At 41.8% G+C, this 27648-nt stretch overlaps 2 protein-coding genes across 3 annotated transcripts; one reads left to right on the plus strand and one right to left on the minus strand.

Annotated features, from left to right (window-relative positions):
• Positions 1-365: 365 nt before the first annotated feature.
• LOC106651352 (transcription cofactor vestigial-like protein 4) lies at positions 366-27610 on the minus strand. Of its 2 annotated transcripts, none has more exons than XM_014369813.2 (5): positions 27429-27610; positions 13304-13805; positions 1956-2177; positions 1655-1867; positions 366-1536 (listed from the first exon to the last, which is right to left on the minus strand). In XM_014369813.2, the coding sequence occupies exons 2-5, from the start codon at positions 13359-13361 to the stop codon at positions 1457-1459; spliced, it is 573 nt and encodes a 190-aa protein (XP_014225299.1). In that variant the 5' UTR covers positions 13362-13805; positions 27429-27610; the 3' UTR covers positions 366-1456. The 2 variants fall into 2 exon arrangements, with proteins under 2 accessions (XP_014225299.1, XP_014225289.1); XM_014369803.2 differs by lacking the exon at positions 27429-27610 and adding an exon at positions 26513-27172.
• Positions 18469-20417, plus strand: LOC111693674 (zinc finger protein OZF-like). Its single transcript, XM_023459048.1, has 3 exons — positions 18469-18624; positions 18682-18793; positions 18877-20417. Exons 1-3 carry the CDS (start codon positions 18599-18601, stop codon positions 19972-19974), a joined length of 1236 nt encoding a protein of 411 aa, XP_023314816.1. The 5' UTR covers positions 18469-18598; the 3' UTR covers positions 19975-20417.
• Positions 27611-27648: the final 38 nt, after the last annotated feature.

Below are 27648 nucleotides of genomic sequence, written 5' to 3' on the forward strand. Positions count from 1 at the left end.
AAAGAAGACGTTAAGATAGCAGAGGTACTGGCTTCGATGTGTGCTGGGGTATTATTGCATACAAGCTCCTAGCACCATTTGAAATCAGTACTACTCTTCTTATGGGCCAACGCAATAGCTGCTGTCAAGAGATGAAAAGTGCGATTGTTCATAAAATAAGCGTAGCATAAAGATCCTATGGTAAATGTTGTTGAAACAAAATCAAAGAAATGAAAATTTGTTTAAGATTCTTGATTCTGACTCGGTCGATAAAAAAGATTTACGTTTGTACTAATCAGCTAGTATTGAATTTGACAAAAAATAACAATTTGAACCAGTACATTATGTTAAGAAAAGGAATAATAGAGAAAAATAATGCATTCGTCTATAATACAGGAACGTTCGTTTTTATTAAGACTTGGTTGTCTTTTTTTCATTATCCAATAATAGAATTATCATTAAAGGACAATATACACATCATAATTGTAATCGTATAACGTACACATTAATTAGCGTTATATTTATAAGTATGTAATATTTATTTCGTATATTAAATTATCTTATTATCAAATGTTAAGAGTTTATTAACTCGGGCACCTATTCGAATGATTCGAAAAACTTGGCCAAATAATACAAAAAGAAACTCGTTCGATTGAGTTCGGTTATTAATTTTAAATTACTCGTAATGTACAATTTCATCGTTAAAGTTTTGTACCTTAAGCAACCATGCGATTTGTTTATATAGCTTTCCTATACATATATTTGTTACGTACGTCTATATATTTTTTTAAGAATCTCCCAAAGCATTTTTACCATCTTATATCGTAGTATACAGTGTGTATGCATTGTATTGCGAGCTTGCGAGGAATATATTAACAAACGATGTGTATATAAATCATTATACACGATTAATATTATGATAAAATCTTATATCATATATCAAAAAATATCATGTACACGTTTCAATATCGTCGTGAGTAAAAAAAAAAAAGAACAGGCAATATTACCTATACATTTTTTTTCTTTCTTTTATCGATCATCATCGTCACGTGCGAATGAGTCGTGGGTAAATTACTTCAATATTCTTAGGTATCCGAAAAAAAATCAATCAAGATATTATTGCCTCTATGTGTACAATTTATGAATTAAGTATACGTAATTATTACTACACGTATAATTACTTATTATGTCGTATAGCCTACTTGATTCGGTGACGCATATTAATCGAATAGCATCGCCTCATCCTATGTACAAAGTTTCAATTATAGCGTCGAGCGAATTTTGACGAGATTCTGCGCTGGTTGTCGCATAATTCAATGATTCAACCAGATTTACAAAAAAAAATAAATAAATAAACAACAGCAGCGACGCTTTAAGTCGTTGTCGTCAGCGAGTATGTCGTGTACAAATCTTATTACGAATTGCAAAAAAATAGGTTCAAGAAGAAAATATGACTCTGCGCACGATGAGAGAGAAGTTACGTCGAGTCCTTGCTTCGACTGGTCGCTTGAAGCTTCGTCCACGTCTCGCCGAGGGCCTTCGCGAAATGATCGTCCACTGCGGAAAAGAAAATAGACTCATTAGTATTCTTGTTGTTGTTGTTACTTTTTTTTTCACACGCGCGTGTGTGTCATTTTTATCAATCTGAGTCATATTATTTTTTGTAAATACCCACCGCTCAAGCCCGTATCTTTGTCGCCACCGGTGTTGCTCGCGTTGAAGACCGCGGCGTAATCTTTGAGTCCGAGCGAGCGCTTGAAGTGCTCGTCGATGGCCGGGTCGCTGGCCACGCCGGACTGCCTCAGGCCCGTGTGATGCTGGCCGCGCGTCGCCGCCGAGGCCGTCACGCTCGCCGTCGGTGTCACCGCTGTGTCTTCCGTCGTTTCACCTGTGGATTCAAAAATATTCGTTTAAAAAATGTTACTCGATGCATAGTTTAATTTAAAGATATACAATTTGTAAAGTAAAATCATTACCTGCGAGGGCTTCGGTGGCCGCCGAATCCGCCGACTGTTTGATGGGCGACTGTTGGGGCGCGGCCGGCGCCGTCGTCGGCACGATCACGCTCGGCCTGCTGCAGTGCACCACCCGGGCCGCCGACATGTCCAGGGCCTCGCTCTGGATCGGGTCGCGTCGGCGCTCCTTGCGCCATGTGCTACTCGGTCGGCGATGCAGATTCGTCGTCTTTGGCCGCTCCTCTGAAAAAATTAAACAAAATTTTTCGTCAGTTTGGTTCGTAATAAAAAAGAATAAAAAAGAGAGAGATTTACTAGAATCATCCGCGCGTGTGAACAGGCGAATCGTTTAAAAACGGCCAAAAGATACGCGTGCGAGAAATGATAAATAAAATTAAGAAAAAAAAGGAAGAAGACGCTCTATCATACGATTCGAGCACCTTGACTCTCGGCTCTACCCGTATGCGTATTCGTGTAAATGTTTATTTAAGAAGAAGTTAAAATGTATAATTTTTTGTTTCTTTTCCGATGCAGCAATAAATCAAGATTCGAAATCTCGAATTTCCAGTTTTGCACTTACACTACATCGCACACGTGCGAATATTATATGCGCGCGCTCCTATAATAAGCACATTATACGCTATATATCCATACTAATATCGCACACGCATGCAAATACACCTCGAGCTTCCCATGGGTTCTCGTAATGTGTGCTCTCGTGTGTTACGCGCACATTTACTCATTCGAGCACGAGAAAGAGATCAAACATTTTTTGACTTCCTAAGATTCTTTTGATTTTTGCCGACGTTCGAGCTATATACTACTACTCATCCGATTTCCTCCCCATTGACACGTTGGGTGCGCGATGGTGTTGTTAGACACACACACACACACACTCATAGTATTACGCGGCTCAAGAAGAAAAAGGTGATAAATCTCTTACGCACCCGAGACTATATATTGCGTATATATTTTGAAAAACAAATCGACGAATTCCAGAAATTCTTTCATCGTCTCGCGCCGCTACTTTATATACTACCTATATATAAACTCGATAAGATATTATGTATATCACATCATAAAATATTTAGAGAGATGACGCTTTGTATACGCTCGCGCTATATAACGTGTATAAAATATATACGAAAGAGTTTAGAAAAAAGAAAATAGACCATAGCGCGCAGAATGCAAATGTGAAACACGTCTTACATTCCACTGCTCGCCGCGGCCAGATAATACTGTACAAAGTAAACGCAAAAAGTGAGTTGCATTACTTTATTTTTTTGTCGTTGTAATATACACACTCACTCGCGCGAGCGAACGCACACACACACATAGTCATACAGGTCTAATTAATCATCGCGCGCGCGCGCGAGCCCCGCGTTCGCATCATATTTTAATTATAAAACTGCCCCGCTCGGCCACGGTATTTATACAAAGCTTTCTCATGATGTGGCTTGTACACATAATATAATATACAAAATATAATAAAAAAGACGACGATATCGAAGCTAATCTCAAACCCTTGCCTCGGAGTCGAGCTGAGAGAGAGAAAGAGGAGCAACTTCAAAAAAACCAAAAAAATCACGGCAAAAAAGTAAAGGGAATAAACGCATAGAAAAAGGGCTGCTCTGCTCCTGCTGCTGGACGTTGTATATATAGGTAAGCTATATATATATATTGTGTATGTGTGTATCTATGTATCTGTATACGTAATGGAAAACCAGTCCAGTTCCCAGGATTCGCGCGCGCCGCACAGCGCACTACTGCGCGCGGGGCGGCAGGAAGTGCGTAATAGCCGTGAGAGGCAAACTGGTTTTTCGGTGAGCGGAACTCCTCCCCTGCGCCCGCAGAGCCAGAGAGAGAGAGAGAAAAAGAGAGGATGAATGGATGGACCGAACTTTGTGTAAAGTAAGCGTGTGTTTCTGTGTGTGAGCGCCTCGCACACGAGTCCTTTGAAGATGTGAGTGTGTATAGCGTGTATATAGGTATATACGTACACCATATATCGGCGAATTAATGGATAATAAACTCTCTTTCTCTTCGCGGGGTTATAATGAGAGGATGCTCGATTTTATTTTTTGGAAAAAAAGGAGAGAAAGATTATTAACGGTAGGGCGACGACGACGATGACGCGCCCTCCGAGTGATGCTGCTGCTGCTGCTGAGCGCAGAGATGGTCGCGTTTGAACGCGCTTAGAGAGCGGCGAAGCGGTAGAGATATAGCTTTTTTCCGGGTGGATTACTCATATGTATTGCAATTAATCGCGGGAGAAGTTATCGGACGTGTTTATATCATAAATATGCGATTCGAGCGGAGCGATTCCTCGAGACGTCCAGCCGCATTAACTATGTGTGTGTGTGCATTTGTATAATAAAATGAAGAAAATAACGATTAAATTTTTACGTAATCTATAACGAGCGAAAGACAATATAAACTCGCGGGGATGAGATTTATCTCGATCTTGAATATCTTCTCTCGTTTTTTAATTTTATTTCGCTGGCAGAGATCGGTATTGATGCGGGGGGATATAATCAGTAAACCGAAAATGTGGTTTGATACATTATCGCGCGGATAGGCACTTTATTGACCCACTCGAGATGTCAATCGACGCGTGCACCGATCGAAGTATCGGATAATGATAAGCCCCAGCGACAGCCGAATTATTTTAAGTGATGAAGTGTAGCAACGAAAAAAAAAAATACAAAAAAAATCAACAACAATCGAAGTATATAGAAGCAGGCTTACGTGCTAGAAGCAACGAACGTCGATCGTCGTTTGAAAAGCTTCTTCCTCCTCCTAATGGAAAGAAAAGCTTTTGAACTTGACGCGGTATACGTAAAGTTTTGCAAACAAATCGACGCTTTCGTTGAGTAAACTCGAGCAAGCCGCTCGCGCGAATATTCGTGAAACGATATACAATAATAATAATGATAATATATAAAAAGCATGTGTGGTCCTCGTCATCGTCTAGCGATCGATTCGTCGAATTTTTATTTATTTATTTATTTTATGTTTTTTTTCCTCTCATTCGGAATCATCGCGACACGAGGCAGAATTAATCGCTTGCAAATTTTACACAATTATTCAGAAAGCACGTCGCGCACGCTCACGAGATTATAATGTATGGATTGCGCAAAAAATAAAATAAAAAAATTACAAAAATGATAAATATCAATAAAAAAGTCAGGCCTCTCTTGCTCTCGTCTCTGACTCATCTTGATTTTAATCAGAAGAGGCCTCATCGCGTTACACCCACGCGACAGAGTGTATAGTAAGAGCATCAACGGCAGCAGCAGCAGCAACAACAACAGCATAGCCATACATATATACAGCACATATCCGAAAGTCAGCGCGTTGTCTCGGGCCACGCCGATCTCTTATTATAATACGCTTATATACACTGCCACTGGTTATACGCCATGCCGATGCGTGCGAGTATATGTGTGCGTTTATGTGCTTTATATCTCGCGTGCCCGTGTTACGAGACTTGATGTTCGTTTCATCATTGGTCGTTTAATGCGCGAATTTTATAATCGAGCCTGTCACTTCTTTTTGGTAAACAGCAAACACATATACAAACACGGAGAGAGAAAGAGACGGATGACGTTATATTATCATTAATAATAAGATATTCTCGAATATAGATTATCGATCGTTACCTATGAGCGCCTTGCCATGGTTGACGAAGTTCAGCCAGGGCTGCCAGATCTGAGCACGCCTGCCTATCTCCATTTCGCGCCCGCACAAACACATATAGAAATCGCTCGCGACAAAATCGTTGTTGTGCGAGGGGTTGTGTTGGATATGGTTGAGCTTGGCGAACGATCGGTAAGTTTTTTTTACACTAAACTGCACACGATTTTTTTTTCATACACACACTTGCACTTATGGTCTCTCTCTCGAACTCTCGACGACGATAATAATATTTTGTTTCACTCCTGCATCTGCATGTACGTGTACGAGTGTAATGTAATGCACCGCAAAACTTGCACGCGTGTTGGAGGAGAGAGAGTGAGAGGTACACTGCGACGAAGTCGCTGCTGCACGGCCGAGCGCGCGTGTGTATATTATGGGCTCTATATAACGCGCGCGCGTCTATATACGTTTTATATATATAGGTATATATCGCTCGCCGAACGCCAAGTTTCGATTCGGAGTGAGGCGCGAGCACGAGCGAGTCTGCGGGAGTGAAAGAGAGGGCCTGTCTCTTCTCTATACTCTCCGATCCGCGCGCGCGGCTGTGTGGCGGCAGCTCTCGCACGCGCGTTGGCTTTTTGTATATTATACATTATGTACGTGTGTATGTGTGTGGGTAACCGAGCATCGATGATGATGATGATGATGCCTGTGAGTGTGTGTGTTTGTGCGTTGGTTCATTCATTCAGAGAAGAGACGATGTGTTGCTGCTGCTGCTGTTGCTGGTTCAAAGCTATATCTCCCCTCTACATTAGCGCACTCATACATACACGCACACCTGAGTTTGTTTTATATGTATATGTGTGCTTCGGGTCTTCTCCGATTTTTCAACTCCGCGAGCACGATACTACGTATCCTATTATAATGCACGCGAGCGCGCGAGCAAACATCTATTCTTCTTTTCTTTCTGCTGACGGCACACAGAGCTACTATTTGTAATTGGCAAATTAAAGAACTCCCCGCTTGACAATTGACACGTATTTTTTTTATACATTATCGTCGCGCGGCTTTCCGAGTAATCGTCGAGTTTTTTGTTTGCGCTTCGATCGGCGGCCGATTTCGTTAAAATAAATATGTATATAATACGTCGATACGATTTATTATTCGGGGATATAAGGCCTCTATATCGTGTAAGCTCTGCAACACAATAACCGTGCCTTCATCTTTCGAAACTTATCGTACTTCGGCGGCATCGGCGGACGCGGACGCCATTAACCGATTTAGACGCGCGTTTATATAAGTGTTGTTTTGCTTATATTTTTGATACAAGAAAAAGAAAACGATCATCGATCGATTACCGATTTTTGTTTTACATACGCGTGTTTCATACATGTTTGTCTGTCGCGATCTATCCTGTTTGTTTTATTTTATTTATTTTTTTCATCGACTTCGGTCCGAAAAAAACCGGTTATGCACGCGCATTCGATATACAACGATTTTTACTTTTCGCGAAAAAATGTAAATGTGCATCGCTCACACGGTACATATAAAATATTTTGTCGAATATTTCGCGTGCCATCGAATTTATCGAACGTCTATTTTTAACTCTCGCGCGCGGTGCGATGCCGAACGAAAGTGTTGTAGTATATATCTCTTAGCCGATTAAAAGAAGAAACTCGGTAATTTGGTCGGAGACGAACAATTAAAATTAAAATAAAATAAACACATCGCTCGCGGCTATTAATGACGGGAATAATTTCAGCCCATTTTTTCTGTGGTCAGTATTGATGTCCGTAAACTCATATAATTGGTTTCGTAGCCGAGAGACGAGAATTATTCGGATGACCATTCAGAATTATACACAGACGATTCATCTCCGCTCGTTTCGCATTATTATACGAATGGATCTCTCGCTATATGTACGCGTATACCTTTCCTTCTCTTTCCGGTCTTTGAGACGAGAGGCGCTAGCGCCATCCTTTCCATCTTTTCGCGCATCGGTGTGTGTGTGCGCGCATTATAAATCCTCTCACTCGGAAGAAGTAGTGTGTGCGTATACATTTCCAGCCGCGGCATAATACGGATACATCGCATACACACACACACAGACACTCGAGTTTTTACTCTCGTGTGAATTTCTTCTCCTTTTTTTTCCTTCCCTCATTTATTTCTTGTTATTTATCTCACCTCGAGAGTCTCGCGGATATAAATATATATACGATGATGATTATTGCTCGCTCGCGCGTTCGAGAGCGTCTCGGGTGTGTGTGTTAAAAAGTATGCGTGTATCGCGTGCGCGATGGAATGCCACATTCGCAGGTAATGTACCGAGGTATTTCCCCGCAGGAATTTCGCTCGATCTTCGTCGTCGTCGTATAGTCGTTGCCGTCGGGCGGAACGATAATGTCACTCGGTTTCGCGCATTCCATCGACGATGATATGCCGCCGAACGATCGCGCGCGCGCGCATTAATGGAACTGTGAAGCGAGTAAAAAAAATAATTCGATCAAAGGTCGGCGCGGCGCAGTGTACATAAATCGAATTACCCGTTGTTCTCTGTCTCTCTCTCTCTGTGTTTGAGCTTTATACGCGCCGCTCTTTAAAGCACCGGAAACAATATTACCAAACTTCTGAAATTCCACTGAAAGCCTATATAATTTGTTTTCAGCGAAAAATCGATTGGGCCAATGTAGTTGCGCGACTCGGCTCCACTTTTTCCTAGAGTCGCACGAGGACTTCCGCGCGCGAATCGATTCACGCACGCTAATAGGAATAATAATATAGTATTGTTCTCGGGCCAATAATAAAAAATAATAAAATTAAGAAAACAATACGCGCGAATTATTTATACAAGGAAAATTGAGCGCAATTGTCACCTTCGCGGAACGCGCGCGCGCGTTGACATTTGTTGACGTTTTATTATATTATAGATTAAAAATAATACTTGGAGTCGTTTGCACACGTGTTCGGCGTATCGGCGACGCTGCTCCGCGTTTATATAAATAGTTGATCTACATATTGACGATTTTTATCACCCACCCCCTTTTTTCTCTCGTTCCCAATCGAGAGAGAGAGCGAGAGAGATATACGAATGCATCGTTAGATCCGATCGTTAGATAAAATTAATATCCATAATTGTGACAAGCGTTTATAAGCCAAACTTGAATGTATACGAAAAGTTTGAATCACGTGGATAAATTGTTGAGCGTCGATGAAACAGGTTACGATCCTCGGGAGGGAAACGACTGTCGGTACGAGGTCGGTAAAACCTCTTTCTCTATATGGTAACTGCAGGACTCATTTACCGACGCAACTCAAGCTCCGATTTTATTCAACGTCGAACTCACGCGCGCAATTTAAAAATAATCCAATAAAACTCGAGTCGTTTCGCTATACCGATCAAATCGCACGAATCGATTACGCACGCACGCGCTCCAATTGCCAAGTGCGACACAAACAAATTTAAAAAAAAAAAGAAAAACGAGAGAATGTCACCCAAAAAAAGAGTGGCGAAAGAAAGAAAGAGAGAAAAGTGAGCAGCAACAGCAGCAGCGGGAGGAGTAAAAAACATTCGAAGAATGCGCGTCGTGCGTGAGTGCGTATATAAGTATATAAACACGCGCGCGGGAGATGCCGGCCCGCAGCACGAGAGATGGATATAGATAGCTGCAAAAGTACGCCTGCCTGCTCTGCGGCTATACAGCCCCGGCATCTCTCTCTCTCGAACTGCTGGCGAAGGCAAAAGAGATCGCGGGGCGACTATATGTACGACAAAAGCGCGCCTGGTATTCAGAACAGGTTTGACCCTCGACATACCTCGATACCTTGTGCCATTGCCTGGCTGCTGCTGCTGGCCGGCCTGTGCGTCAATTCGGAGCTGCCGCTGCAGCGACGATGAGAGCTTATACGATTCGGAGCGCGCGAAGAAGAAGAAATAAGAACGAGCGCGCGAGCAAGAAGTAAAATGACAAATAGATATTTTCTTCTTTTTGTCTTTCGAGACACGAGTCGGGTAAAAAGCGTCATAGTAGAAGAGATAATTTTGCAGTGTTCCAACAACGACCTTGCCCACACCACCCCGATCGGAATGTCATGTGTTTCTTTCTTTTTTTTTTCAATCGTAATAATTACTTTTCAATTATTGTTTCTGCGCTCCAACAGCTCTCACGCGCGGAGCATTGTTTCGTTGACGTACATAATTGCTGCCGTTTAGAATGACTCGGCCCGCGAGCGTGTGTAGTACAAGAGATCGCAGCTTCGCTAGAAGCTCTCTCGCTTCGAGATCCAAAACGCGCGCGAACGGCCGATCGGAATTCCGATCTCGCGGCTCTATATAAGTCTCTCGATGTGGTGTTGTGTATATGTACGCGCTTATTTTACAATGGATCGCGCGTAAAGACATTCTTTCGCGATGAGTTTAGACAGTCGTTGTATTATACCATAATATGGATTGCGCAACGAGATCGGACGCGCGCATCATTTCGAGTGCACGATCAAAATAATTTCGGAATAATACGTGCGATGCGTATGATTATTATTCGCGCCGATGCGATTCGCGAGCCGCGCGGCGATCTCATTATAAACGCACTGCTATATACCTCTATACCTACTAAGCTGGCGAAACTGCCTTGACCTTGTCTGCTGACGCGAGCACGAGCAGCAGCAGCGGCAAAAGCGAACGAGCCAGGCCAGGCCAGCCCGCGCGATGCAGTAGCAGAGAACTTTATGTTAATAATACGTGTGTTGTACCTTATAACGTGCTAAACAAGCGCGACGCGTTCGACGTTTATATAGCACGTTGCATTATGCGTACCGTGTCTGTGTGCGACCGAGCTTCGCAAGCATGACTTGGTCAAAAAAAAAAGAGCGCAGAGATAGACTATTTTTTTCTGTTTTTTTTCGTTTCGATAATAGACGTGTTATACTGGGTAGCACGATTTTTGTGTTTGGACGAGTTATTAATCTCCTAGAGGCGAGATAAATCATCCGACGCACGCCTTCTGCCGTCGTACGAGGAAATATCTCAAATTTTCCGCATGCTCTCGTTATTATTGTGCGCGTTATTCAATCAGACCGAAATTCCGACTCGCTTATTGTGCGCGCGCAAATTTTTCTCAATCATCGTTGGTCGCGGTCCAGTCGCGCTCGTACGTCAGAGAGTATAAGAAAAAAAACAACACAAAACGAAATAACGGCTCGATGCAGCAGCAGCGGCAAAAACGCGGTATTCCCAAAATGATGAACGGGTGGGTGAAGGAGTAATAACCTCCACCTCCACTGCATCACCGCCACCACACACGAATCTCATCCGGCCCGGCAGCCTCTTATACCTATACGATATTCCATATACCTGGAAGCGAGTGTCGAAACTCCCCATAAAGCTTCTGGTGAAAAAAACATATATCTCGTTGTGCAGCGACTCTCTATCTCCATATAACGTCTATACACGCACGTTGATGTCGCGTGCGCACAAGAGCATCGTCGTCATCGTCATCGTCGTCGCGAGCGGTAGCGCATATTTTATAAATATAATCTGTATCGGAATGTTTTCTCTCTCTCTTTCTCTTGGGCGCGTGCATATACAACATCACGAAGAGAGCTTGGCTAGACTTTTGCGCGTGTGCGGTTGCGGCCTTTGGAATTTTGCGTGCAAGAGAGAGAGAAAGATGCACATTTATATATCGCACGGCACATGTGCGTGTGTCCGCAGATATATAAAGCATATCTATATACACACACGTAGACATGTGATATAGAAATAGACACACTCTCTCTCTCGAACTCTCGCGCGCAAAAGACACATTCATCTAAAGTCATCTATATTTACGATTTTCGCGGGCGCGCAAAACGAGACATTCGTGCGCGTCGTCTCTCCGAGCCACATAAACGCGTGCTATAAAGGTAAGATACGAAGGTATCTAATCGGGCGTAAAATCGTGTAAATGTATGCGTCGAGTCTCGCTTGTGTCTGTGTGTGTGTGTACGAGCGTCGCGTGTGCATGCGAGAACGTCGATCCGTTGGAATGTGGGCGCGCGCGATTCAATGGCGCAGCGTCGAACTTGAGCTTATATGCTCCGCTGCACCGTGCGCTATATATTATGGTAGTAGACCGGATTTTTGTCGATGAGGATATTTAAAAGCCAAGACCGCGACGACGATGACGACGACGATGACTGCCGCGCGAAAAAATGCGCACAACAACGCGATGACCGCGAAAAAAAAGACTAGCGTGCGCGAAGGAGAAAGATAGAGAGAGAGAAAAAAAACAACAATTTTAGCGTCCAAAGATCGTATGCACACGCTCGGCAGTGTGTACTCTTAATTATATGAAATTTGCGCTACATACACACACACATATAGCGACTGCATCTTCTCATGCGTGCAAGTTGTGCATGTGTCCGTGTGTGTCTATACAAACTCATATATGCGAATTCAGCCAGCGAGCCTACTATCGACCCGCCTGCGAGAGAGTCTTGGAACGATGATTTTTCGCGCTTTGTCGAGCAAGCAAACCATCGTCGTCGTCCTCGACGTCGTTGAAGAAAGTTTCTGTGTGCTCCCTTTTTTGTCTTTTTTCTTCCTCTCGCGCGGATGCGTGTGCTTATTACAATTTTTTTTCTCTTTGCATTCAACTACTCTATCGTACAATGTACATAATACAATTCAATGTAAATAACCGTGTCTAGTCTAGGTGTATTTAATTTGGCGGATAAATGCTTTGTTTTTTTTCTTCAAAGCCTGATGGATGGATTTTCGTTCGCGCACAAAAGCGGCGTATATGTACACCGAGCTTTCGAGCGCCGGCGCGCACACGTTTAAAAATAGCCGCGATTAGTAATCAAGAAGCGAGACAAAAAAAAGAAACTCGATTGCATTTTTCCTCAAACGGCCCCGATTCTCTCTTCCTCTCTCTTCAGCTTTTAAATTGTTTTGCTTGTTCAACAACACAAACGTTGCTGTATGCGTTTATACGAGAGTTCGATAAATTGAAACCTCTTTTTCAGACTATTAAAATAATACACATTGTATATACGAGAAGCTCGCTGCTTCTTTCTCTCTCTCGGTTGGCGTGTGTTTATGTAAACTCGTCCGCGCGCGGCTTTGAGTCAATGAAAAGATAACAAACCGATGCGCAAAAAAAAAAAAAAATGAAACGAGAGGCAAGTAAAAAAAAAAATACTACACACAGTGCCGCGTATATGAACGCGTGCGCACGTGTACAGCGGCGGCGATCCGACAACGACGACGACGACGACGATGATCGTCATCGTGATCATGATCGGCGTACGCACACATGGTGTTTGTGTGCGGTAGCTCTGGGCGTATATTAATAGTGCAAAATAAATATCTCGTGTATATAATATAACGTTCGCGTATCAGCACATCGACGATATATATTATTTATTGACCTTAATTGCCTTTGCTCCGGCAAGCAGCGACGCACGCTGCGTCTGCGTGCGGTGCGGTGGTGATCTGGTGTGCTGTGTGCGTTTTGCCGATGTATTGCGTACAGATAATTGTCGAGAGCGCACGTGCGCGATATTTGTGCAAATTTTTCGCGCCGAGAGTCCACGGAGTGTAATTAATTTTTCAGATTTTATAATTTTTGCGACGCAAAAACGTAACGATCGTATCGTCTTATCGAGTAATTAAAACCGATTTCGCGTAATTCTATGCTATCCGCGCGAGTAGTATATAGTTACGATGGTTGAATATCAAATAAACTTACCTTGGACCATGGTGGCAGCCCTGGAGAGGACGTCGAGGGCGCTCTCAACCGCGGACATCCTCTCGAAAAAAGCCTCGTACGAATGTATCGTAACGACTCGCTCGTACTCCGCGCACACAACAAAAAAAACACGCGCGAGCACAAATACACTGCTGTATATATATCTGGCACACTCGCGTACGTATTCAAGGAGCAGCTTTCCTTTCTTTCCTTCCTTTTTTTTTATACGTATTATCTGCGCGAGCGTGTGTAAATGTACTTCCTGCTGCTTGCAGAGAGTATTATTATATATAGAACTCGGCAGCGGCAACAACAGACGTCTTCTTCTTCTTGTGCGTCGTCGTCGTATTCGTTGGCTTTATATACACTCCGGAAGTCCTGCTGGAGTGTAGTGTATATAGAGATACCGAGCTGCGAACTTCCGAAACCGAGAAGAGGAAAAACTCCTTATTTTAGGGATCCCTCGAATTTCGTACTACGTGTCTCTTGTCTGCTGCTGCTTCTGCAAAAGATAAGAAAAGAGAGAAAGATATGAATAAATTATATCGAGTATCACGCCGTGTATTATATATACGCTTGGCGTCGCGTGCGCGCTCCTCATATATAGTCGGCCGTTCGTTTATTATAATTATTGGAACGTGACAAAATTATCATGATAATAGGCGCTGTGCTGCACGGCGACGACAACAATGTTCGTTCGACTTATAATACGCATAATAATAAAATGCGGGGGAGGGGTGAGAGACAAAAGGACATTTATTTTCTAATTGAGCCTAGGCCGAGGGAGCTTTGAGAATATCCTTTATATATAAACGCATTAAATATTGGATACAGCGCGGAGGAAGAAGCTTTATGTATTCTATGCATATAGCTCGAAGCATGTGTATAATAAAAATCGGCGCTAGCGCAGTTTCACTTCGCGGGCTTTATAATATTTAAGAGCTCATTATCCAAACGACTCATTGTTTTATGAAAAATATTTTACGATCTTCCGATGCATATAAAATATCGCGAGCGAGTCGCGAAGTTGGCCACTAGATCCAGAGAAGCAAAAAAAAACAGAGAGAACACGAGTATATATAGAATACTTAATTGTTTCGCGCGAAAAGGCAAAAAAAAAGATGTTTTTTTCCTGAATGACATGTACGTACACAGCAATGACACGCTGCTGCCGCGGTATACTGGCAGTGATTAAAATATCGGACTGAACTTGGAAGATCTCGCGCGATGATGTCAGCATATGATCGCATTGAGCGGCACACAATTACAATAGTTCAAGATCGTCGTCGTCGTCGTTTCGCGAGAATCATACATCATTCTCCTTGCGCATGCAAGTGTATGCGCGGTGCGTATACGGGGTAAGGTAAGGATTTTTTTTTAATTCGACGCGCGGCTTCGTTACGATGCACTTGGCACACGCGCGCCAGTGAGAGAAGGAGAGAGATGATGATGACCTCAAAAGTATATATACAACGCCGAGAGAGAGCGTTTAAATTCACGCGCGCTGCGCACTTACGCGCCGCATATTTGACGATATATTTCGTGTACACCGAGAGACAGAGAGAGAGAGAGAGAGATAGAGAGGAAAATATTTGATGTAAAAATTTATTGCTCGTCTCACTTTGGCGCGAGCGTATATAAGTGTGTGTAGCGCGCGTGATTATCTCTATACAAACAACACACATACACACGGAGGCTGCTGCGAGTATATTATACAGAAAGGTATACACGACTATACACCATTATTATTATTATATATGTGTGTATAAAATGGGGATTAAAAAACGTGACATTGTCTGTGGAATGCGGACCCCTCACCCGCGCGCGCGCGAGCCAACGCGAGAGTTCCCTTCTCCTCGCTCCGCATCTCTCTCTCTCACTCAAGCTGCAGCAGCAACGATGCAGCCGCACGCTGCAGGCCTTACTATATAGGTATGCCGTGTATACATTCGCGAGGAGCAGCGAGCTGAGCGCGCTCTCGATGCAAGATCGCGAGACCCAAGAGCTCCTTACGGCTATTTTATATGGAATATATGGATATGGATGTATGAAATATTTACCGACGCAAACTACGCGCGGCTTTGTAACTGCGAGCGTATACCCAAGCCGTCGTTATGTGTATCGAGACGTTATTTATTACGAGTTGTGTATACGTAAAAAAAATTTTTTTTTTCATGCTCTCGATGATCGTCGGAAGAAAGGAGCGAGCTCGATGCGTACGGGCCTTTATACAAGTATATAAAATATATACGCACGCGCCAACAGGTGGAAGAAATTAGTACATTATATACAGGTATCGCGTAAAGCCAGGTGGCACATCGTCTCGCGTGCATACGTACAAGGTATATACACGAAATTCCATAGTCACTCGTATACCTCGATACACATTGTGTGTGTGTGTGTGTGTGTGTGTGTCGTGTATAATACGGGCCGCATCGAACGTACTTTTTCTTCATATCTCGTTATGAATTTCGACGAAATCATCCGGACGCTCGCTGCACATTGATGAGCGCTCGTATACATGTAATAGCGCTGACTTTGCAGAGCAGCAGCAGCTGCTGTTGATATTGGAGCATGGTATATAGGCTTATATCCAGAATAATAACGTAAACGATCGGCGATCTAGACCGCGAGCTGTGATGGTCCTCGATGCCCATTGAAATCGCTTGTCTAGGGCGAATAATAAGGCGACCGCGAAGTTGTTTTGCGTATACATAACGTTACAGGCTACATAGCTTTTCGCGTGTACAATAATGATATATAGTAAATAGGCATGTAAGTATTTTGTGAGACGGCAATCTTGAGAGAGTAAAAGAGTCCGATCTATTTCGTCATTGAGCGTATATAAGATACAAGAGCGTCTTCGTCGCGCGTGACCGGATCGCGATCATCCCACGTTTAACCAAATGTCATATTCTTTCGGTAGGTGATACATAGATACATTCGGTAATGAATCAATAATGACAATCTGACGAAAAACTTAAGTCGCTGCAGATCAACGCTCAGGACACGGTTGGTAACACGTAAAAGCTTTGGACAAGAATCGTACACTCTTGGTCGAATGGTCGAAACTTGGTCTCTGCTGTGATATGATCATCGAGCAGCTATTGAGCAAAGATTTATTTAACATTTGCTTGGCGTTTAAAGGCCTAAGCTCATAATATGATTCTTTTATTTATTAACTATTATAGATACAAGACAAATATGTTAGTATAGGAGTAGTAATACTTTATAATTTTTCTCTTTCTTTAAAAATGTGAATTTGAATCAAAATAAATAAAAAGATTGATTTTATTAATTTACTTGTATTTTAATTTTTTTGTACTTCATAAATGATTGTAAACAAGTTTGGCATCTTGCAGCTGTTATTATACAGCTGTTTATTGATTTTAGAGATAACTGCAATCGAGTTTGTCACCGTAGTACATAAATACAAACTCTCTCGAATATCCCGTCGTCGTCACGGGCGGCGAAACAAGCTATTTTACAGAATAAATCTATATACGCGCCTTTAATAAGTCTACCTATATGCTGTGTGTGTCTGTCTATGCAGCACAAAGCCACACGATGATTGTGATATATATCGCGCGTACCGCCATATATACAACACACACGTATGTATACATAGTGAAAGTAAAAAATGCCACCGCGCAGAGAAAGTCATCGCTAGAGCAACGCTTGGAAAACAGAAGAAAAAAAAAGTGAGGAGAAAAGAAAAGAGCTACGCGAAAACATTGGCACAGGCCGCCGCCACCGCTGCACATACGCACGCGTGTGCACGTGCTCTCTGCGCTTATCATCACGCATGGCAGTATATACACTCACACAGACTCGATACGCACGATATTAACATGTATGAGAGCGCAGCGAGCGAGAGAGAAGGAAAAAAATATGCACGTGCAAATATTCGAAACGTTGCCGCCGCTGCCGTCGTCGTTGCCGCCACATTTTTCGATGATGAAAGTGGAAAAGCGTTCATAAATATATATACTACACACATTGCGATCGTTCGCTCGCTCGCGCGCGTGAGAAAGCATACAGGAACGCCGCGCGCGCGCGCCACGAGAGCCGCGAGGAATTCTTTCCATTAAAAAGTGAAGAAAAAAAAAATAACACAACGAACGATGGATAATAGCTCAACGATTTGCGTGAGTAACGCGTCACGTGTGCCGGCGGTGTGGGTAAATTTGTTTTATCAAGAGGTGCGGTAGCCCCTAGGCGGCAAAGTATAAAAAAAAATTATAAAAAGTAATTAAAAAAAAAATTTAGTCAAAAAAAATGTTTACAATAAATTTTTTATTACTTTATTTTTATAAAATTATGTTAGTCAAAAAAATATAGGTGGTTAAGTAATGATTAAAATATGATCATTCCGTTGAAATTAAGATAATATTAAGCTGAGAATTTTGGCTAGGGGCAGAGCACCTATTCTATACATCTGCACGAAAGAAATGAAAAAAGCTAGTTCGAGTCAGGGTACTTCTGGTATTCGGAGAGCTACCAGATAGGTATCATTCGATAGAGTATCGAAAATCATGAACCCATGCAAAATTTTTAGCCTATTTGGTGTATTGGATAAATAAACAGAGCCTCCCAACATTTTTTACCATCAAAACACGTTTTTTTTTTTCGATTTTTTGTTGATCATAAGTCAGCCAAGACATCTCGGCGAATACGTTCACTCTCAGAATTTTCGATTTACCGAAAAATTTCTTTTCAAAATCGATAATTGACTCAAGTACCGTTTTGTTGTTATGTTTAAAATAGTCGTTTTCATGTCAGCCACGAGATCTCTGCGTATAAAAAATTTATCTATGTCCCTAGGAAAGATAATACTTTGCCGGAATTACAATTGGTTCATTATTTGTCATGAACATAGTGTCTGAAACGGATACGACAATTTCTGATGCGTATGGAAATTATCGCGAAAACGGCACATGAGTTAATAATCGATGTTTTTTAAATGCTCTCGGATTTTCGTGGCTATTTAACCGGAAGATACTTATTGTGTGATTGTTTCTCCGCACATATCGTACGTACGTGTAAGATAATTGTGCGCCTGAATGAATGATATTTTCCTTACGATCTCGGTATAATATTAATGACATGTCAGTGCCTACTCATCGTTGTTCAAAACTCTATAAGCTCAGTCGCTATTCATCAATTTCCGCCGTAAGCACGTGTTTACAAATAATATCCGTACAAGTCTATTGGTGAAAATCAGGTACGGTGTTGGCTACTCGAGGCACCTAACTTTGAATAATTTCCCGGTAAATTATTGTAACAAGACGAGCGATGGAAAGCAGAAAATATTCAATTAGGTATACAATATTTTATGCATGCCCTCGATATATTTTTAAACAATCGCTTTTCTATAGTGTTAAAGAGGAGCCGCATGACAATTGTGAAGATGTAGTCAACGAGTGTGTCGATCCGCGGGTCTCAGTGAAAACCGAAAAATCTGATGAATCGTCGTTGAATGAATCGTCGGTGAGCTCTATTTTTCGAATTATGTTCGGATTTCTATCAGCAAAAAACTATAACAAAATTTTAATGACTCTACGCCGTTACAGGAGAAGAATATTCTGATCGATTTCGAGTGCCAAAATGTAAAACTTGAACGTAAGCCCTCATTGACGACCATCTGCCAACCTACTGCAAAAATAGAAATTCCAACAAATGACTTGAACCAAGAAAGGCTAATTATTTTAATTAAAAAAGGATTCAATTACGATAATAACCGTCGGTTTAACACGCGAGAAAAAGCGAGTTTGACAAGACAAATAAAAGCGACATACAAAGGCGTTGGACCATCTGAATGTGAAATTCGTCACAAATCATTTGTATACCCGAGTAATCTTAAACAGCACATGAAGCAAGGACATAATAAGAGACCCTTCCAGTGTGAAATTTGTCAAAGACCATTTAGACAAAAAGGTCATCTCAATGTTCACATAAATTCAGTACATAATGGTATCAAGCCCTTTGAATGTGACATTTGCCACCAATCATATGGTCGCAAGGTAACGCTCAAACGTCACATAAGTACAGTACATAATCGGAGCAAACCTTTTGAGTGTGAGATTTGTCACAAATCGTTTGGAGAAAAGAGTAACTTCAATAGACACATACATTTAGTACATAATCACAGCAAACTTTTCGAGTGTGATATTTGTCAAAAATCATTTTCATCCAAGACTTACGTCGATATTCACATTGATTCAGTACATAATGGTAACAAATCACACGAGTGTGAAATTTGTTACAAATCATTTGGATACAAGGGTAATCTTAAAAGTCACATGAATACAGTTCATGGTCGGAGCAAACCCTTTGAATGTGGTCAATGTCACAAGTCATATGGACAAAAAGGTGACCTCAAGCGACACATAAGTGTGGTACATGATCAAAGTAAACCCTTTGAGTGTGATATTTGTCAAAAATCATTTGGACGAAAAACTGCCCTCAATCGTCACAAAAATGAAGTACATGTTCGGAGCAAACCCTTCGAATGTGATATTTGTCAAAAATCATTTGGACGAAAAAGTGACCTCAAGCAGCACGTAAGTGTGGTACATACTCGGAGCAAACTTTTCGAGTGTACTTTTTGTCAAAAATCATTTGGACGAAAAAGTAACCTCAAGCGACACATTAGTAAGTGTGGTACATAGTCGGAGCAAATTTTCGAGTGTGATATTCGCCACAAATCATTTGGATATCAGAGACTCTTAAATATCACATAAATGTAGTACATAATCATAACAAACCCTTTGAATATGATATTTGCCACAAGTTATTGGACAAAAAAGTACACTCGAATTTCACATCAGTTTGGTACATGATATTGTCACAAATCATTTGGATACCTGAATTTACTCAAATCGAACATAAAAGCAGTTCATAAACGGAACAAACCCTTTGAATTCAACTTGTGTCACAAATCATTTGAATAAAAGAATATACTCAAAAGGCACACTATGAAAGTACATAATCAAAGCCAACCTTAGAATTATGGAATTTATTGAAAACATTTGAACGCAATGAAGAATTTTGTAATCAAACGGGTTATAACACTACGTTATTTTAGACAACCTTTCTCATGAAGAATAAAGCTTTTCAAACTGTTATTAATTTGGTCATGACTGTGAAAACCCTTTAATCACCTTTCAAACACGAATTCAAATATAATATTTACGCACGAGCGCCGGGGTAGATATATGAGCAATTCTTTAAATAAAACGCATTTTTGGAGGTAGAATCGCGGCAAATTTTTTTTTCAACCTACGCGGATACGGACCCCCGGGAAATGTTTTTGGGGGTCCTAGGAACATGTAACCACGTAGGAACCATTGAAATTTCAATAGTGCTTACTTTTATAGCTACTTTTGTGATTTAGGGCCGAAAAATCATGTTTTCTCGTAAATACGGCAAATTACTCAATTTCTAAGTCGCTGAAAAAGTATCAAAACTCATCTAAAAAAAATAACTGACTGCTGTGTTCAATAGGAAATTTTCTCAGCTTTCCCATGGTGGTGTCAGATTTTCCGATAAGTCGCACATTCACCGAGAAAATCGCCATCAAACATGCCAAGCTAAATATCTCGAAAAACTAGGTACGGAAAAAGTGATCTTTGATGCCTATTTTTGATTTTTTCTGTTGGAAATGAGATTTTTCGGAAAATCTGACTGCACCATGAGAAAGCTGAGGAAATTTCCTATCGAAAGAATATCTTCATTTATTTTTTGAGTCGAATTACAATGTTATACATGGGAATTTCTTTTACTTTTTTCGCTGTTTTCTGTTTCCGAGCTGATTCAGCGCGGTTGCGAGGTTTTCGGCTCGCTAATATCAAAACTAGCTCGTAATTCCACTGAAAAAATAAATGAAGATATGTTTTCGATAGAAAATTTCCTCAGCTTTCTCTTGGTGCAGTCAGATTTTCCAATATATTTCATTTTCACAAGGAAAAATCAAAAGTAAACCTCAACGATCACTTTTTCCGTAACGAGTTTTTCGAAATATTTAGCTTGGCATGTTTGATGGCGATTTTCTCGGTGAATGTGCGACTTATCGGAAAATCTGACACCACCATTGGAAAGCTGAGAAAATTTCCTATTGAACACAGCAGTCAGTTATTTTTTTAGATGAGTTTTGATACTTTTTCAGCGACTTAGAAATTGAGTAATTAGCCGTATTTACGAGAAAACATGATTTTTCGGCCCTAAATCACAAAAGTAGCTATAAAAGTAAGCACTATTGAAATTTCAATGGTTCCTACGTGGTTACATGTTCCTAGGACTCCCAAAAACATTTCCCGGGGGTTCGTATCCGCGTAGGTTGAAAAAAAAATTTGCCGCGATTCTAACTCCAAAAATGCGTTTCATTTAAAGAACTGCTCATATAGATGAATGTGCGTTAACAATATGCAAAACGAGAGGAGCGGGAGAAGAAAAAAAAACGAGTCACGATGAAATTTTTCCCTGATTTATATTATACACAAAAAGTGGAATAATCGATCGGGCATTTCGAAAAGGGGTAAACACACAGGCGCACGGATTTACACGTAAACAGAGAGAGAGATGTGGATTTGGAACGAAATCGAGTCGGACGATGGACATTTTTACGACTTGTTGATTTTCGCTCGTGATTCGCGCAGAGAGCTTTTATCGTACGCCTCTTGGCCGGTCTGTCTGTCTATGTGCACGTGTGCGTATGTGTACGCATTAAAAAAATTCGAGCCTTACGTCAAACGCGAGACACATATATCTGCTGAATATCGAAAAAAAAATATGGTATTTTTCGCGCGAGCAGCTGGAATTTTTTCACGTGAATCACATAAATTAGCTGAAACGTAAATGAGCTTTAACGCGTAATGCGCATATATATTTATTAAAAAGAAAAAATAATAACGATCGAACGATCGGATAATTTACGAACAATGTTTACCCGTGTTCGCGAGAATATTGAATGAATAATAATCTCGCGGAGAACACAGAGAGCAGAAAAATGTCGAGACAGCTTGTAATACTTAATCGACCGCGAGAGTCAGTCACAGACTGACTGATAATGAGACGATGATGATCCCCGTTCGGTTAACGTATCGCACCAGACGCAATGGGTTTCATACGAAAATTTTAGGACGCACCGATTAGAGCAGCAGTAAATCATTTTGGAATATTTTTTTAGGACTCAACGTTTAATATTTATTTCTTCTTCGTCTACTTTTTCTTTCGATATAATATGGGTCAATAACACGAGGTCGGCGGTTGTTTAAACGCTTCGCACGCTGTGCTGTGCTGCGCTGCGTACAGATATGTATATAGGATAGTGTACTACGTATATATGTATATAACTAACGCGACGGTGTGCGGCATTCCGTTTCTCGCAAATATGTAAGCAAACAAAATGATACAACTACGTCGATGAGACATTTAAACGATTACGTTCCTCCGCATGTATCCGAGTGTGTGCACAGCGTGTAATATAACGCGCGCGTAAGTACTTATGGCCGCGTGCGCCGAGAGTAAATTACGAGCAAGAACAAAATTATGTTACGAATTGTGTAATAATACGCGTACACTTTCGACGGGTCGGGAGCTTTTTGAAACAAAACTTAAAATTATGTATTTCTATCTGTTTTTATGGGAGATTGATTTACGCCCGTGTTGTTCGTGTATAACATTCTTTTAATGGATTGAGAGAAAGAGAAAGAAAAAAAAATCTCTAGACCGACGCAATAGAAGCGATCATTGCGCGCGCAGAGAAACTAAATAAACGCGCCCCAGCAGCAGCAGCAACAACAGCTGTCAGTTTTTTAACGCATATATAAAATATAAAATCCAAAATCGAATCTGCGCATTTCTGCAAAACAATAACACAGACACACGCGAGGCTTCCCGGAATCCGTGCGGGTTATTAAAAGAAAAGTTTGTAATGTGTTTTTTTTTAAATAATAAACAACGATGTATCTATTGTAAAACCACGTGTATTGTCTATATGCAAAAATCTTTCTTCATGTTACTACTTCTTTTTCTTTCTTTTTATATTTTTCAACTCGTGTTTATCTGAATTCTTCGAGGTAAAAGAGAAGAGAGCGAGAAAAAGATTATATATAGTAGAAAAATCCAAAGAATTCCTTCATTATAAGCGAGTAAATATTTGACTCGTGCTCGCGCACACGGGCTATTATCATCGGCATTCCGATACACGCATTAATATATAAAAAAAAGCTCATGTACCGGCCTTTCTATTTCTTTCGATATCGAATTTCCTCAAATTACATTACGCAGCGAAATCGAGGGAGAAAAAAGACAACAACAACGAGAGCGACGATTTCCGAAATATGGCGTGGATTTCTCGGCATCTGAATGCGGGGCGCACACATACATACGAAAATTGTAGTCGAGTCGAATATAAATTTCGATATCGTTTGTATTGGCGCACTTGCGGCCGCAGCAAACGACGTCGGCGCATTGCGCAATTGACGTATCTTATCCTTGAAAAAGTCTCGATACATCGCGAGCGTATACGAACGAAATTTGTCCGATGCTCGAGATCGTCGACGAAGTGGCTGCTGCATTCCATCTCTCTGGTAAAATTCTAATAAGGCAGTCGAATGAAAAAAAAAAAAAAAATGAAACGAAAGAGAAGAGAAAGAGCGAGCCGAGCATCTGCTGCTGTCAGTGGCACAGGCGGAACGTCGAAAAAAGGTGCTTAATACATATAAAGACCGCCTGCGCTCGCAAACACACACAAACACGCACACATCCACCCACGCGCCGCATTTTTTCCTAATCCCCATTTTTGTGTTTACACGCGTATGTGTGTATAAAAATATGCAGCGAGAGATGAAGAACGACAACCGTAAGCTCGCGCGCGTGTGGGAAAGGAGATCGGCTTGACGACTCGGTAGGTATGCAGTAGCAGATTGCGGGGGTTTGCAAATACGTATGTACTGTATACGGAGTTTTAAAAGGAGAGCCATCGAGCATGTATAAGCGCGCGCGCGCGCGCGCGAGAGAGAGAGACGGAAGAAAGAAAGGAAAAGGAAAGCCTCGTGTGCGCGCCGCCGAAAAATAACATTCTTCGACTGTGAGTCGTTGTGCTTGTGTGTTGTGTTGTGTTGTGTTGGGCGTATATAATAATATATAAAAGGAGCGCGAGAGCACAGCCGTCGTCGTTGGCGCGCGCGGCACATTTTTCGCGTGCCACAATAACGACACAATAATGATACTTCGGCTTTAATAATCGTATTAAAAACACGCTGCGTTATACACTCGGCTGGCGCGGCAGCTATACATAAGAAGTAGGAGGAGATGGAGGAGGAGGTATATGAGATACATTTTACATTCACGAAATCGCGAATGGAAAATCTCAATAATTATTGTACGCGAGCGCCGAATACACGTCGAGAGATAGGAATGCGTATAAAGACGCTACAATAGACTCGAGCGACGAGCAGCTCTGGATATTTTATTTTATAATATACATGCAGTATCGCGTATGTATAAAGGAACGCAAAAATTCCTCACACACACACACAAGCTTCTATATTTACGTTATACTGCGTCGCGGGACCGATCTCGCGGCGAACTATATTCTCTCTCTCTCTTTACACACACATGCGCGCGGCGTCGCACAAGTTTTTTTGAGAGAAAGACTCGATCGCGCAGCAGATAATGCGCCAAGCTCTCTTCGCAGTGTGCACACTGCACATGACATAAAGCTCTCAAGAGCGAGCAGCAGCGACGACGACGAGCTTGACTGAGAGACTATATATATTCCGTGCAGTGTACAATATACGTATATGATGAGGCGCATTTTAACATCGAGATAACGCGATCGTTGCGTACGATGCAGCAACCGAGTTTAATGAAGACCAGCAACAACAAAAAAAGACAACGAGGCACGAGATCCACTGCGAAGATATGTATGAATTTTGAGAACGATAAAAAAGAATTGTATTATTCATCGATACGCATACGCACGTGCATAAAGTATTGTAATCCCTTCGTTCTCTTATATACGAATGTAACAGCAGCAGTGTCAGTAGCAGTATGGTTTATTATATCACCACCCCAAATCGAAACGGTCTTTCCCCCCCAATCGTGCGCGCAAAAATTCCACCCCTGAGGCACATTCGTATACTGCTACTACGTAATATACGCACACAATGTGTGTATCTATATGGGCTGCACCGCGCGAAGCGCGACTCCGAAAATGGTGCGCACGAAGTATACACCGTACTTTTACGGAGCACGTCTAGGAACATCCCCATAGAAGTTTCTACGTCTAGCCTTGCACCCCCTTAGGTCTTTTTTTTTTAGGGTGTGACCGCGTGCGAGTGCACAGTAAGATTTAGAAATTGCGAATTGAAACTGGATACATGAAAAATACATCTGGAGGGCCCAAATTTTTTTGTCATTCATTTTGTGATGCATTCTTCAAGAGTACATACTTGCTTTTAACATTTTTTTAATTGCATCATAGTTAACGTGATATAGTCCATATATTTAGAACATATATGCTTGCATAAATTCGCATACTCACACATGCACGCAAACACGAATACACGAGAGTATTATTATAGGAATCGATACTCAACGACGTGGGGCAGACGACGACGAAGACGTCCAACGACGGTTGCGCTACTCCTCGTCGGAATGCGGTGAGCTGCTGCTGCTGCTGCCGCTATACAACACATACATACGTATACGTGCATGCATATACAGTATATATACACGTACGGAGTTTCGCGTGAAAAAAGGGGGTGGCGCGCAGCTCGCAGCAGCCTCATGCACGCCTAACTCCGGCCGAGGCACTGAGCAGCAGCAGCCAGGCATATACTCTATCTACACCAAGAGTAAGCGGAGGAGTTTCTGCTCCGCTGTGTATACATATACTCGCTCACTCACACAAACTGTACCGTGTATATACACACCAACAGCGAGTGACTGAGTGTATAGATATAGATATACGTAACGTAAAATCGCATTCCACGTTCGGAGGAATTCAACTCTCAACTATTCCGTTGGCTCTATTATAAAAGCCAACAAACTATTCGTGGCGCGGATAAATAATTGACGCGATGATGCGACGCGGGGGATTGGGACACACGGTTATTGTTATTGGATAATGATCGTCGATCGAGAACTTGTCGTTATACATGCCAAATGTGAGAAAAAAAATAACAAAGCATTTTTAAGTACCTGTCTTCTGTGTGGAAATTTTTCCGATCGATGGAAAAATTCTCTCGCTTGCTCTCTATCTCTCGGGAATTCGGTGGACGAAAAGTCGTAGCGATCGCGATGTCGTAGAACAACACTATCTCAAAAACTCCACACACTTTTCTTTTATTACTCGATGCGGTAATAGAAAAAGATAAACAAAATAACGTCACGTACTATTGCGAGAAAATAAAGAACGGAGCAATCGCGCGACAGCACTCTTAGAGCGAAATAATCTCGCGATGACTATCGACGTCGATTCCGCACAATCTTTTATATTACAACAAAAATTTATAATTGTCGTCGTAACGCTGTTACATTCGTTTTATTATGAACAAAAAAATTTCGCCGGCTCCGATGATCGCGCGAACTGTCGTGTACGATGTGCGGCTACGCACTGACAGTATGTATTCGCATCGAAACACACATATACAAAAATCTTTAGGCGCACAAGCACACAGCAGCGTATAGTAGTGTATGAGAGAGTCGAGCCACTGCTGCTATTCTCTCCCTTCTCATCGTATGCTGCTGCTATGCCGCATGCGGCATGTGAGTATTCGTGCGCCTCGCTCCACCACCACCACACCACCAGGCACCACCACCACCACCACTACTACTACTATAGAGCAACGCGACTTACCACCACCGCGAAGCGCGCGCAGCTGCTCGTGTACTCTCTGCAGCGGCTCGCGGCCTCATGCGCTATATATACGCGAATTCCACCGATGATACTGCGCGCCGCGGCCCGCGCGCGTTCTTATGGATTTTCCGATGTATATACACGGAGACACCAACACACGCGAATGCAAGCACGCGCGTGCGACTGCCGCTACTTATATACACTCTGTGTGTCTCCGGCAACGATTATTGCATGCAAAAGTTTTGTTTAATTGCTTACCTCGTTGATAGGTGAAAAGCACGAAAAAGTTTCCTTTTTTAAATTTTTCTTTACCTCTCCTCGAAAGTTGTCAATTAGATAAAGTAAACTCAACTTCGGTGAAAAATGGTAGAGAGCTTTACTTCGGTGGAGAAGCAGCTTTACGTTATACTACTGCATGATGTACGCGACGCGAAAGCGAGAAAAAGACAGCAACGGCGGACAGATAGAGCAATGGTAT

The sequence above is a fragment of the Trichogramma pretiosum genome, unplaced genomic scaffold (genome assembly GCF_000599845.2).
Source record: "Trichogramma pretiosum strain Unisexual culture from Peru unplaced genomic scaffold, Tpre_2.0 scaffold53, whole genome shotgun sequence".
Taxonomy (NCBI): domain Eukaryota; kingdom Metazoa; phylum Arthropoda; class Insecta; order Hymenoptera; family Trichogrammatidae; genus Trichogramma; species Trichogramma pretiosum.